This window comes from Molothrus ater, chromosome 1 (assembly GCF_012460135.2).
Source record: "Molothrus ater isolate BHLD 08-10-18 breed brown headed cowbird chromosome 1, BPBGC_Mater_1.1, whole genome shotgun sequence".
Lineage (NCBI taxonomy): Eukaryota > Metazoa > Chordata > Aves > Passeriformes > Icteridae > Molothrus > Molothrus ater.
This window is the reverse complement of record NC_050478.2, coordinates 23,993,322-24,007,684: the sequence shown is the minus strand read 5'-3', so window position 1 is coordinate 24,007,684 and position 14,363 is coordinate 23,993,322. Positions and strand designations below refer to the sequence as shown.

At 39.1% G+C, this 14,363-nt stretch overlaps 1 protein-coding gene across 2 annotated transcripts; it reads left to right on the top strand.

The window, feature by feature from the left end:
• The first annotated feature begins 1,025 nt into the window (after positions 1-1,025).
• On the top strand, positions 1,026-14,351 carry FAM133B (family with sequence similarity 133 member B). 2 transcript variants are annotated; one of them, XM_036401156.2, is made up of 11 exons: positions 1,026-1,159; positions 4,762-4,859; positions 5,565-5,643; positions 7,849-7,923; positions 8,131-8,163; positions 8,558-8,626; positions 9,223-9,318; positions 10,521-10,568; positions 12,218-12,313; positions 12,598-12,642; positions 14,154-14,351. In XM_036401156.2, exons 1-11 carry the CDS (start codon positions 1,136-1,138, stop codon positions 14,238-14,240), a joined length of 750 nt encoding a protein of 249 aa, XP_036257049.1. In that variant the 5' UTR covers positions 1,026-1,135; the 3' UTR covers positions 14,241-14,351. The 2 variants fall into 2 exon arrangements, with proteins under 2 accessions (XP_036257049.1, XP_054370386.1); XM_054514411.1 differs by lacking the exon at positions 1,026-1,159 and adding an exon at positions 2,229-2,246.
• Positions 14,352-14,363: the final 12 nt, after the last annotated feature.

Genomic DNA, 14,363 nt, shown 5'->3' with positions numbered 1-14,363 from the left:
TTTGTTTTTTCTCTCTTTTTCTTATTTGCCCCCTCCCGCCGAAATAAGAGTCCCATCCTATGTCAGGACGGGCTGCTATTTCATAACACCTTAGTCTATGCATCTACGGAAGGCAAACGGAAAAGCGAACACTGCGGTTCCCTCTGTAACTGACCACCAGATGGATCAAGAGACAAACCTCTCGCTACGAAATCCTGCCCTCTCCTGGGAGGCAGATTCCAGACGAGAGCCCCGGGATACAATTGAGCGTTTACACTTCAGGGCTCCCCTTTCCAAGGCTGTCCCGGCGCTCGCCCCGCCGGCGGCTCCTCAGCAGAAGGGGGACATGGAGCTCCTGGAGCGGGTCCAGCAAAGGGCTACAAAGGTGGTGAAGGGACAAGAGCATCTCTCTTAGGAGAAAAGGCTGAGGGAGCTGGACCTATTTAGCCTCAAGAAGATACTTGAGAGGGGACCTCATTAATGTGTTTAAATATCTGAGACGGGGGTGCCAAGAAGATGAATCCAGGCTCTTCTCAGTGGTGCCAAGCAATAGGAAAAGAGGCAATGGACAGAAACTGATGCAGGAAGTTTCTCCTGAATACGAGCAAGAACTTCTTTCCTGTGCAGGTGACCGAGCACTGGAACACATTGTCCAGAGAGGGTGTGGTGTCTCCCTTAACTGGAGATATTCAAGAACCGTCTGGACACAATCCTCTGTCATGTGCTCTAAGACGACCCTGCTTAATGAGGGAGGTTGAACCAGACGACCCACTGCGGCCCTTCCAACCTGTCCCATTTTGTGATTCTGTGTCTCCCCTCCACAGCCACTGGGCCATCCGAAGCCCTGCAGTAAAACTCCGCTGCCGTCCCCTTCCTCCCGCCGGGCCCCGCTCTGCGGCCCCGCCGGGGCAGCTCAGGGCGGAGCGGGGCGGGCGCTGGCAGCGAGGGGCCGGCCCGGCGCGGAGGCGCGCGGCCCCGGCAGGCGGCGCTGTGTGGCCGCCGCCATCGCCGCTCCCGCCGCTCCCGCCGCTCCCGCAGCTCCCGCAGCTCCGCGGCCGAGAGGGGCCGAGAGGGGCCGCGGCTTCCCGGGCGCGGGGAAGGGCCCTGGGCTGGGCCAAGGCGGCGGCGGGCGGCGGCGCGGAGTCACGGTGGCGCCATGGGGAAGCGGGATAACCGTGTGGTGAGTAACGCGGCAACCCGGCTGGGCTCCGCCGCAGCCGCGGTACCTCCGGGCGGGCCCCGGCATGGAGGCCGTGGGGAGCCGGGCGCTGCCTCGGCCCGGGCGGGCCCGTCCGGCCGCCGCCGCGCTCCGATCGTCGGGAGGGGCAGAAGGGGCCGCCGCGGGGGACAGGAGCGGCCCGGTGCCGGCGGGGCAGCCCGCGGCGGGCCGGAGGCTGCCGGGGGCCGGCTGGGTACGCGGCGCCGGGACCGGGGTCCGGCCGCGCTTGGAGCGACAAAGGCGGGCCGTGCCCTGCGCCTCGCCCCGCCCGGCCCGGGGCGCCCTGGGATCTGCCGGAGCCCCATGCGGGTGGGTTGTCCCTCCCTCGGCACTTGCTCGAGGCTCCCTGGCAGAAGCTCTGATTGCCTTGTCAAATCCTGCAGCATCGTGACTGACGCCTGCTTTGTGATCTGTCGAGGGAAGGTGATTAAGATGCTGGCCTGGTCCGTACAAAAATAAAATGTTCCCAATGGGAGTTGCAGCAGTCACTGAAGTAGCTCTGATCCTATCTAAGTCGCATTTCCTTAAACTTGGCGTTGAGCTGTACCTGAGAGATCTGAAATTGAGCTTTACACAGCCCTCTGCTGCCTCGGGAGCCAGCGTTCAGCAGGCAAAAAATGCACTTCTACACACCTGACTGCAGAGCCTCAGTTCATACATAATCGAAACATATTCATCCTTCTATTTTTCTTTAAATGTTTTTGTACCAGTTAGCCTTTCACCTATTCGTAACCACTTACACATTGTAAGTTTGCTGCTGAATTTTAAGACTAAACACAGGTCATAATACTTTTAATTTTTTCCCTTTCTCTGTTTCTTTCTTGTATATGCTATGAGTTCATACTCAGATCCATTCACATCTTTGCAAACCTTGGTGGAATAGTATAGTAATAGATATGAAGGACTCAGATATTGTATAGATACATGGCAAAGTCCCTTTTATGGCTTTGTTGACCTATCAAAAAAATGGAGTCTGCTAAGAAAGAGCTGACAGTGTATTGCGCTTCAAGAGTGGATCTATGGTTGAAATGTCCTGTAATGTTGTCAGGTGTGTATTTATTTACTCTTAATTTTCTTTTAATGGGACACCTGGGATATACCAATGCCAGCAAATCTTTATGTTCCTATATAAGTTTTATTATGCCATCATGGCATAATACATACTACAGACAAGTTATAATATAGGACCCTTTGCTCCTCATGTATGATCATAGAGATTTCTGCTGTTATTCTCTGCCATGTCCCTTCTTAAATACACCATCATTTTTTACTTTCTGGAGATGGAAAATAAACATGCTTTTTGCACATCTACAGGGTACTTGCAAGGCAGCAATAGTACTGCTTGCCCAGAGAACCCTGCCTGACTTACATTTCCCATGAGCAAGGAAGCTATGCAGCAAATACGTTGGTTAATACCTGCTTGAGCAAACTACCAAAAGACGAAAATTGATGTACAGACAGTCACTTTCTTTATTGAGGGTGCATTTCCATGCTCCTTCTGACTAGTGACATGCAGTTTGGCAAAGTAGTGTAAATACTTTTCAGAAATGTCTATTGATGAAATAATTCTTCATAAACAAACCTGACTGAAATCATAAGAACATGTCTTAAGACATAAATTTCCTAATCCTGGAATATAGAGCAGTACACAGTCATTAAGTACTTGCTGTGGTAAAGTTAAAGAAAGCCAATGAAAGGAGGATGATTCCTAGCCAGTTATCCAGGGGCAGTTTGAGCAAGTAGAAAATCAGCATTTGACAGCTGTAGCCTCTTCTGCAGGTAAAGAGTTTTGTTGGGAAGTGGTGAGGTATTCATGACTTGTTAGCTCAGGTAGGAAAGTAGCTTATTTTTATTTAAGAGCAGCAAGAGACCTCATTTTTTTGGAAAATAATTGCATAAGAAGAGCTCTCAGATACAAATTTTTGAATGGTAACCAAAAGTCAGTGTGCTCACTGGAGTAAACTAAGTTTCAAGTGGATTTAATGCATTGAAACTTTCATTTTCTTTAGTGAACAGTGTTCAGATAGTGCTGTCCTGCATTCCTAAAGGAGCTCCTTTTCCACTCAAAGCTGAACTCAATTATTCATTTTTAGATTTGTCGTGCAAATGCTTTTCTAAGTGTTGTAACTACTTGAGTGCATACTTCCATCTGCTACTTGTTTCAATTGGCACACCTCCTTGTTGATTTGCCATGTTAGTTAGCCTTTTTGTGTCAATTAAAGCAACAAATCAAAGGCCCAAGAAATGGCAGTAAATGTCCCCTTAGAGTTGCAAAGTCAAGTTGAGTCTCAAAATGCTCTGCTTGAAATTCGGAGTCCTTGAATTGCTTCAGAGTGGTCCAGCTGGTGGATCTGAGCTAAATTTATGTGAGCAGTGCTTCCTTCCAGCCAGATGCCTCATCCCAGGCAGAGCCTGGAGTGCCTCTTCCAGGACCAAACACGTCCCCAAGAGCTGAAGGCCAGCAGCCTGCTTGCAGTCTAGTCCAGAAACTCAGCATTGCTGTGGTCACTGCTGCTGCAGTGGGAGCAGCAGGAGGGGAGGCAGCAGCTGCTGCTTCTGACAGCTTTCACAAATGCTCACTTGGGGTGCATGGTGGCTTCTGAATGCCTGATAAAAAGCAGTGTTGGACATGTGAGAGCTACACAGATGGCCAAATCTTTGCTTTGGATCTACAAAATGTACTCTTTAAAAAATTGTCTCAGGTTGGGCAACCAAAGCAAGTCTTTTTTTTTGGCTATTTGATCTTTTTCCTCGTCTCCAAACTGAACAGTAATAACAGTGTGTGTTATGTTCTGCAGAAGTAAAGTGTTGGGATGACATAGTGGTAAAAATAAATGAGATAAGGGGGTATATGTACCTCCTTTTCACATGAAAACAATATTACTGACATAAAAAAATATGGAAGTTTTTCCATTAACTGGTGAGGTAGACTATGAATTCTAAATTTTAATTTAATCTTTTGTAACACAGAGAGGATGCATAGGTTTGAAAGATGGAATACCTCATAACATTGGGATTATGTATGTTTGGGTTTTTTGAGTATTTTCCTCCTTTAAATAACCGTACCTCACAGAATTTTGATACATGTATAATTGTATCAAAGTACCACTGCTTGCTTGTTTTGGTGCAAGAAATTTCATGCAGAATTTAGTGACTCCCGTCAGCAATTTTGAACAGAACTTTAAAGGCATAAGATCAGTTGTCTCAGAGAGGGAGAGCTGAAATTTAATTACATTTTCTGTATCCTAAGGAAGAGTATTTCAGAAAACACAATACTATTCTTGTTTACAAAATCATTGCTTAAGGAAGGGAATTGTTGGAAGGAACATGGTCTTTTTGGGGATCAGTTCTTTCTGCCACAGTATGACTCCAACTGAAAGCACTTACCTAAGTCTTTCTGCCAGACTGAATAAACTTAGTTTAGCTAAATCTTTTATATTCTTAGAAACAAGTCAGAATTCTTTTTCAAGGTGTGATAGAAAGTTTATGTGAAGAACAAGGTATTTTGGTATCACAGTGTAACTGATAAATTTGGTATTTCTTCTTGTTGTTTCATATTCAAGGCTTATATGAATCCCATAGCTATGGCCAGGGCACGAGGTCCTGCCCCAAATTCAGGACCAACAATACAAGACTACTTGAACAGGCCAAGACCAACATGGTAAGTAGGACTGCCTGTCTACCTTTTTGACCTCTTCAGTAAAAGATTTGTTCCTTCTTACTGGTGCCTACATCTTTCCCAGAATATCCAGTAATAGATTTTAAAAGATTTCTTGTGCTGGCCAAGCTATTTTTTTTCTAAACATGTATTCAATCTCCTCTTTTAAAAACAATAGAATATCATTTTGAAATGTATATTTCTCATTTGTCTATATTTTTTGCAACAGTTTCTCAGAAGAGGAAAATGTCATTTTACCTCTTGCTCAAATTGTAATACCTAAACCTTGTAGATATATTTAATTTGTAAACAAATTAATCTCTAAAAGAACCATTTTGCAGGTATATTCTTACCTACCTATAATCCAGTCTACCCTACCCAACAAAACCATCACTTTGAGATATTATCAACTTACTTTATGTTCAATCCCTTTGCCTGCCCTCATGAGACATTAGAGAACAATTTACCTAATTGCAAAGTTAGCTTTAGATCTTTTGGAGGGATTTAACAACCGTACTTAAGTTATTAGGGTTAGGTTACCATATGTGTAACATCTAAGATGCTTTCATTCTTCTCTTGGAAGTTCAACCAAGGCTAAACTTCAAAAAAAACTACAGAAAAGTTAGACATTTTAAAAGGTATTACTAATTGTAAAATTAAAAATTTATTTTTAAATTAAAAATCGTGATCTTCATCTTTTTCATACAGGGAAGAAGTGAAAGAGCAACTAGAAAAGAAAAAGAAAGGATCCAGGGCTTTGGCTGAGTTTGAAGAAAAGATGAATGAGGTTGGTAATATTATTAGCTATTAATACATGATTCTTTTTATCTAACATGCTACTTCTGTTATTATTTACAATATCAAGTAGCCATAATATTTCACTTCTCTTGAGTTTCTAATGAGTAACTATTTTGTTTCATTTATGTTGGAAATTGCGTTTACAACTTAACCAGTGAAGAGCTACTTTCACTTCAGAGAAAAAACTATATAAAACATTTTTTAGATTGCTGGTGAATAAAACCTGACCTTGTCCCAAATGTAAATATATTTATACAAATGCGTGTGCTTATATCAATAAATTAAACAGTGCATTTTCAGGTATGATAAGCCAAAGTCTGTTGTGCTAATATTCACTTGTTTAAGGTCACAGAATCCAAGTACAGTGAAAAAAAGCGCATTACTGGAAACAGATGTCTTTGGCAAGGAATATACATGTAATATTATTATGGGAGAAGGCACAAAGAATGGCTTTCAGTCAGATAGGACTATGAAGCACTTGTTTTTCTCTCATCCTAAGCTGATTACAACATGTGCTGGTTTCCTGATATAAATGCAGCTGTTCTGATGTTTGTGTTATTTACCTACTGAAGATCAGCACAGTATAGAAAGTTTCACATGTAACTCCTGTTGTATACAAGGGAGAAATTAGTATACAATGAATTTATTTTGTTTCTGTTCCTTCTTGGGTCCTGGTATCTTGAGATAAGCTTCAGTAATCTTCTTCATCATTGTGTGTAAGTTTCTGGTTGAAGTAGATTACACTCCTCCTCTGTTACTGGAAGGGCATAGTACCCGTAGTACTTGTACCTTTTTGCCTGAGAAGTTGTACCAGGATGTGGAGGGCCATGGGGTGCTGTTCTGGGAGGATCAGTTGTTTTGCACTGTGAGTTCTAGCTTGGTGAGTTTGGTTTAGTATTCTATAATATTCCTTTCCTGATTTTATCTTTGCTTAATGTGAAATGAGTGAAACTGGCATGCAGAGAAGCTACCAGACTTTGAGTATGGGATGCACAGAATCATGAAATGGCCATGAGTTATTCCTGAAGCTCATAGGAGCAAATCTCTGAATGCCTGAAAAGATCACAAGTCTCTGAATGAGCTGCTGTCTCCCTATTTGGGGAGAGTTGTCTGACAGCTGTCAGACATTTCTGTTTAGAACATAACATTAGCGCAGTCTTTAAAATGATGAAGCACAGGCTGTTGTGAGAGCCCCCTCAGAGAGCTCTGGGTACCTGGTATATCAAAGTACACAACCCACAGATGCTGCCTTGGTCCATGGAAGCACATTACACCACATTACACACAGCACTGCTCCCTGGCTCATCTGCCAGTCCCTCAGCAGCTCTGTTCAGCTAATTCACAGTGTGCTGATGTGGGATCTATGTATCATCCTGCATTGCACAAGTTACTTGACTCCTGATATTTCTGTCCCCTCAGCACAACATGTGGATCATCGTTGTTTTGCCAATACAGTACCAATACAGCTGTATTGTGAGGATCAGAATAATAAAGAAGGGAGCACATGATGTGTCTGACAGTGAGATTGAACCTAGCAGCCTTTGAATTTCATGGGGGCAATTTGGATATTTCAGAGCTCTTTAAGAGGGGACGTTTTAGGTAAACCTAGAGACCAGGTGGGGAACTGAAAAGAGGAGGAATGAGAGGAGATTTTTATTCATTCATTTGGTGTGCTTGGCCTAACAAATAAGAGTGTTTCTATGAAGATGTGTATAGTAATTTGATAAAATTATTGCTGACACCAACAAGGCCCAGAATACACACTAGAGACACCCATACGTTAAAGAAGGGCCAGGAGAAGTTGTCATGAAGTTTTGTTTCAGGTGATTTTTAGAACTAATACAAAATCATAGTTTTTCTGGTAGGGTACCCTGGTTTTCTAAAGTGCTCTAACAAGAAGACTGTGATACAAAAGCAAAAATTGCATAATTGATGACCTTCAAGATAAATGGCAATCTCTTAAAGCCAAATAACTTAAACATTGTGTTAACATTAACACTGTATTTTGCTAAATAATAATCTTCTGTAAAATCAAGTGTATTACAGCTTTAGTTTACATTATATATTGTTTTGGGGTTTTTTTTTGTTAAAAAACGGGTTTTGTTAAAATTATAATGTCAAGTAGAGGAGAGCTTAAAAAATACTGCTCAAGAATGACCCTCCCGTTACTGTTTCTGTTTGGTTTTGTTTTCAGAATTGGAGGAAAGAACTGGAAAAACACAGGGAGAAATTACTGGGTGGAAATGAGAGCTCTTCCAAAAAAAAAGAGGTAAGTTGTTTTCAGTTGTATACATTCTGTGTTTGGGACTGGATTTATCACCAATGCTGCCGATTGAATTCACAGAATTGAATTGCCAATTGAAATTCACAGAATTTCATGAATACATTTTAAAAGCCAGCATCAAAGTTCATAAACCTAAATACATGAAAAAATAAAAATATGCTAAAGTAACATTTGTTTTGTTCTATTTTTAAGAAAAAGAAAAAGGAAAAGAAGAAGTCTAATAGGGTGAGCAAAATTTTCAGTTTTCTGAGCTGTTTTGCTTTGGGGTTGTTCCTGTATGTCATTTAAGTTTTCCTGGAAAGAGAAAGTATAGCTGTAATTTTTATTTTAGATGATAAATTAACTTTTATTAAAAAGGGTTTGCATATATTTTGTATAAGGAAAATTAAAGGGAGAAAAAGGGCATTAAATAGATATTATTAAAAGAAAAATATTAGAAATGGTTTAGAAGTTTATTTAAGAAAAATCTATGTAAGACCAGCTTCCCAGAAGTAAAATTGTATTGGTTATGCTTCGAAAATGAAGACATTTTAAAGGGAGTGTTTGAATAGGCTTTTGAGTATTTGCCAGACAAAATGCTGCATCTCACAAGCTTCACTTTTTGTTGTATTTGGTCAAGTTGTCTTCATCTTCCTCTTCTTCATCAAGCTCTGATTCTTCCAGCAGTTCATCTGATTCAGAAGATGAGGTAAGGGCTAACCTACTGGAATCTATCATGTGTTGTTCATGGGGTTTATTTAACATAGATTTTGATAATATGTTTTAGAATATTTTGAGGGGCTGGTTTGGATAAAACCATTTAGTTTTTATGAATTTGGTATTTATAATAAAGTAACGAATTTTAGACATATGTATCTGGTTAATAGTTTCTGTATGAACACTACAGATTTTTGCATCCTGGCTTGTAAACTGGATCCATTTTAACACTGAATTGCTTTTCTAATAGAATCCCCTATCTAATCAATAAAATGCAAAAATACCATTTTTACTTTCTAGCAAAAATCTTTGTTACAGATAATCAGATTCTGCAGCATACATCTCAATAATAAACAGAATCTAGAAAACCTGGATTTTTCACTAGTTTACATTTATTCAATGCAGAAGAGTTATTAAGGTCCTCCACTAAAAGAATCAATTGTAGTGTGCTTTATTCCTCAGGAGAACATTGTAACATGTAGGAATTTGATGTTTCCTTTTCTTTACATTTAATGTAAACCTTTAATTCTAGTGAGAATAAATTCAACTTCGTGTTTTTCCTTCTTTTTTTACAATATTTATGGATAGGATAAAAAGCAAGGGAAGAAAAGAAGGAAGAAGAAGTATCGCTCCTCACGGAAATCTTCAGCAAGCACAACTTCAGAATCTGAGTCAGACAGCAAGGTAAATATGCAGATGTGTTGCTCTTGGAAAGTTTTCTTGGTTGGTGTTATAAAACCATAAAGATTTCTGACTTTAACATATTGATATGGATTTTCATCTTCCACGTTTATAAGCCGTGTGTTCTCACGGGGCTTGAGCTGCCCTTGTATCTCCCACATGCAGTGTGGAATCTGCCTCCACTGGCCACATGCCTAGTGGAAGTAATTGGATCTTTAGAAAATGAACGGGCTTTATTCCAGCAATTTGTAGTCATTTTTCTGAATCCAGACATATGCCGCTTTTTTGCTGCTCAAATAATTAGTTTTTATATTTCATTAATACTTAAAATGTCTTCTGAATATGCAATGTAATTGAACACCATATCTGAAAATGCAGGTATTGCTGGATAGCAGTGGCCAGAACATTGCCTTTCTAAATATCTAAGTACTTTCCTGTTGGACAGCTGAGCCTTTCCCAAATGTATATTAAATTGAAGTTGTCTTTTTCCTTTTCTGAAGTATAGCAATGTAGGTACATGGGCTTACTGAATGAACAAAAAAGTGAAGATATACAAGGCAGCTTGTTCTGTTATGTTAGCATTTTTCTGTCTTACAGTGTATAGTTACTGTACTTCCTGCTTAAATATTAATAATACAGTGAGTTTTTAAGATTCTTTGTGTAGACTTAATCACAGGCTGGAATACTTAATTTGGTGGATATATTTACTGGAATACTTAATTTGATGGGATATAAATTGTAACAAATGACTGTTTGCAGACACCTGAATGAATTTGTGCTAATTTGTGCTAAAACTTCTGCTACGTAAAGGGACCCAGAGATACCCTTACTGCAAAAAACTCTGGGAAAACACCTGTTTAACCTGGTCTGATCAACAGAGATGGACATGGAAAATGAAAAAAGATTCCCAACTGTTACATGTTACATATGGGTACAGCAGTGATAGCTGGTTCCCAGAGGCTTCTCTAAGTGTTCTGCAAGGATGCTGTTACCTTATTCCATACAGACCTTCTCATGCTGCTGAATCAGGAGATTAGCAGCTGCATCAAAATTACAGCTTTTTCTATTATTCTTCAGTCAACTGCAAGGTAGAAAGAATCTTGAATTACCTTCAACAGACATAAAAAGACTATTGGTCAGACTGTTTGGAGATTTCTTCCTTTTCATTAAATGATTTTGTTGTGTTTGTTTTCCTTTCTATTTAGGATAGCACAAAAAAGAAGAGGTCAAAGGAAGACTGTGAAAAAGAGAAGGTATTTTTATTCTTCAAATCCTTCAATCAGAACTGCATATTGCATACATAATAGATATTTCTTATTTTAATATTGAATGCCTCACTTTACATCTATGGAAATTTTCTGTCCAAACCCACACAGTCAGAAGGTATTCAGTGCACCCAATTTGAAGTAGAGGTTTAGTTGGATTGAGTTCCTGGTTTAGTAATTATTGTATGAAAACCACTGGATCTGTTCTTGTTACAAAGGTAAATTGGAACTGTATCTAATCTGCTATAGCAGATCAGCTGCATCCTTAGTGTTTTGGGGCTTACCTTTAGCTGTCACATGGAGCTAAAAATGTGAGTGATTATATTTTCAGTGGCACATCTGGTAGGTTATTGACTTGCTATTGTAAATTAAGAAATATAAGCAGAGAATCTCTTTATCTAAATGTAGTAATAATTATGGATAGTATACTTATTACAGCTTCAAAGAATTGGGGAGAAAAATATATTAACTTAAGAAAAATTACCTTATTCTGCCATTTTTCTAAGCATGAAAATCCTCTCTCCTACCCACCACCACACCATTTTGTACACTCATCCATTATCTTTAATATAAACAATCTAATTGACTTCAGTTTTAGTTATTTGTACACTGTGGATAAACCAAAAATGCTTTCAGAGTCCACCCTAGTCTTTCTCTCCAGTTACCTTTCTTATCACGTTGGCCTCTCCTGCTCTGGTGAATAGTATTGATGTTGATATACAAACTCTCCATTGCATAAGGCAAAGGTACTGATTTCCCCCCTTGCTCCTGCTTCTATTTTACAGTGTTCATTTCCAGTCTCATCTTTTTGAATGGCTTCTGTTTGAATACCAAGTATCTACCATGGTCCCTTACTGTAGCCCAACTTTCTTTCACACATCCTCTGAAAGGAAAGGGCACTTGGGGACTAGAGGTTTTCCTTCCCCTACCTGCAGATGCCCCATGTGTCAGATGGGCTGCATCCTGTACTTGGTCATGAGATTTTTTCAGAAGTTTCTAGTCTTAGAAACTGAGTGAGAAAGTACCTTCAGTCTTAGGAACACATTGCCTTGTCCAGAGCAAAGGAACTGCAGGGAGCAGATAAGTAGCTCATCAGAACAATCTCACATAGCATCAGGATTTTAAAAAACTTATCTTTTAAATGCACTGGAGTGAAATATGATGTGTTGAAAGTACAGCTGGCAGGGACAGCTTGTTCTGGTTCAACACAAATACAGAGGTAAATTTTTCTTTCATGAACAAAGCAAGTGTCTGAAGCTAAAGCGTTTGTATGTATATATTGAGACATCTTCAGTTACTATTACTTAAAAGTGGTGAAATGTTTTATTTTCCAATGCTTACTCCTCCATGTGTTATTATTTAAAATAAGAGACTGTTATTATTCCTCTTGCTTTCAGACAGTTGCTGTATCTTGCTAACAAGGAAAAGGAATATACAGAAAATTATTATTTTCACTAAAAGTTGATTTTAACAGTTTGGTATGGTAATTTGATGATGGTGATGGAATTAGTTTAATGTCACTAATATTTTAAAATATTTCACAACTTAGAGGTGATATTTCAATCTTAAATTTTAAGCAGAAGTTTTATAAAATGTGAAAAGTCTCACTTTACTCAAGAATGTATTATTTTGTGTAGGAAGGTAAAAATCACCACAGGAAAAGGAAGAAGGCAGATCGTGGTGATGCACCTTTATCGTCAGAATCTGTATCTGAATCAGACCAGACAGAGGAGGTCAGTGTGAATCCTCAGTTTCAGATGTTACAGTGTTTGTAGCTTAGTGATTCATGAGCAAATCAATGAACTAGCTTAGATTTAATACATTGTTGCAACTGTTCTGCACTGTACAAGTGAATTGAAGAGTGCAGTACACTTAAAGTTGTTTGTATTTTTCCTTTTAAAATAAACTTCTACGGATTGTTTAGAAGTCTAGCTTTTATCACCTAAGAGTAATTTTGAATTAATTTTCTTGAGAATCAACTTTTTATGGATACTACATTTGGTTTAATTTTCTTTAGGTGCAAGCGAAAAAGAAGAAAAGCAATGAGGAAAAAGAGAAAACAGCAAGTATCCCTCTTACTCATTCTGTAGTTTTAGGATATAAATACTCTGTACTTGGTCAATTTCCAGTTTCACATTTTTCACAAATACAAATGTTTCATAGCAATAGTCAACTGTTACATCTAAATTAAAAGTTTCTCTATTTACTGTCTCTGTTGTTGAATTAAAGAAGAATTTGCCACTCTTTACCTATATACAACTTGAGCGCTGTAGAACATATATTATTCTGTATCAGCGGCTTAGAACTACTAATACCTGTGTGGTATCAAGTAGGGGAGCAGTTTGCCACACAGACAGACATCAGGGCTGTTCCTTCATTAGCATTGTGTGTAATTCCTTGCTAAGCCTTCTCTGCCACCATGGAAAGGGCCTTAGGACAAAACTGCTGCAGCATCTATGTCATTATAACTCTTCTCCCAACCAGAAAAAAAGCTGCCAGCAACTGGCTACTTTTCTCAATATTTTTTCTTTGTATCCTTTGGTGAAAGTGAGAGGAAGGTTCAGCAGTGATTTATATGGAATCCAGATTTAGCACATGTACCTGAGGTTCATTCCTCAGTTAGGAGTATAGTGGGTTTGGGATCCTAAATGCCCATTTGAGATGTCTTTGTATCTGTCTCCCCTGTCAGCAGCAGTGTTCTTTATCAGGCATCTCAGCTGTCCACATGAGGTAGGGCAAAGGGAAGGTCTACATTAGTACCTAAAAATACAGGCATAGGAGTATCAGTGATACTCAGTACACATTTTTCCATGGAACTTGCATGTTTTTTCAGACTCAAATGAACTGTTTGCCATAACATTTTTAGTGATTGCTTTTGGTCTTTTCATAAAAGATTTTTATGTGTAAGGAGTATGTATAAAACAAAGCTTTAATACTGATTGTTTCACTTATGCAATGCCACACCTATTTGAGAATTTCAATTGAAATTCTGCTTTCAAAAAGACAAGATTGCATCTTTGAGCTTCCATATTACAGTGATCAGCGTACTACCTTTAGGACTGAATAGAGTAGGGTTAATTTGAGTGTATGTATATTTACAGCTGAGATCATAATTGTTTTATTTTAAACAAGGTACAAGTGATAGTCTAGCCAAGTGCAGTTGAGCTATTTAATTTTACACAGTGAACTTAAGCACTTACTTTAAAATCTATAAAGATCCTGGTTATTCCCAAATCTGTCCCTACTGGTCAACACTTCCTTATTACTTTCTCAGTAATCTATAATGCTCTGAAAATAATTTAAAATATTAGGAAATGTAATAGTGACAGTGATCAGAGTGATCAAAATAGCCATACCATGGTGGAGATAAATTTAAATTGAAGACTGCTCATAATAGTGCAAATTGCCAGGTAAAGTATTTCTTTTTGTGATTTCTGAATAGGCTTCTGTAGAAATCTCTTTTGAAATGTCTTTCAAAAGATATCCTTTCTGGGTTCTCATTTTGCATTAGCAGAATGTAATAGATGGCAATTGTATTATACAATAACTTTGGTTTGTGGTTTTTTTTTTTAGGATAAGACAAAAAAGAGAAAGAAGCACAAGAAACATGGTAAAAAGAAGAAAAAGAAGACTGCTGGTTCAAATTCAGATTCAGAATAATATTTTAAAACAACCGGAGACTATCAACAGAAGTGCAATGACTAAAGGAAACTTAAACTGTGAAATGACAGCAAACTTTACCAAACTGCATGAGTTTTCCTGTGTTTTAGAAATATTCCTAAT

Excerpts from the sequence above, each read along its gene's own strand:
- FAM133B (XM_036401156.2), top strand. The coding sequence starts at position 1,136 with ATGGGGAAGCGGGATAACCGTGTG. Across the intron at positions 7,924-8,130 it reads GCTCTTCCAAAAAAAAAGAG|AAAAAGAAAAAGGAAAAGAA; the intron begins GTAAGTTGTTTT and ends TCTATTTTTAAG. Across the intron at positions 8,164-8,557 it reads AAAAGAAGAAGTCTAATAGG|TTGTCTTCATCTTCCTCTTC; the intron begins GTGAGCAAAATT and ends TATTTGGTCAAG.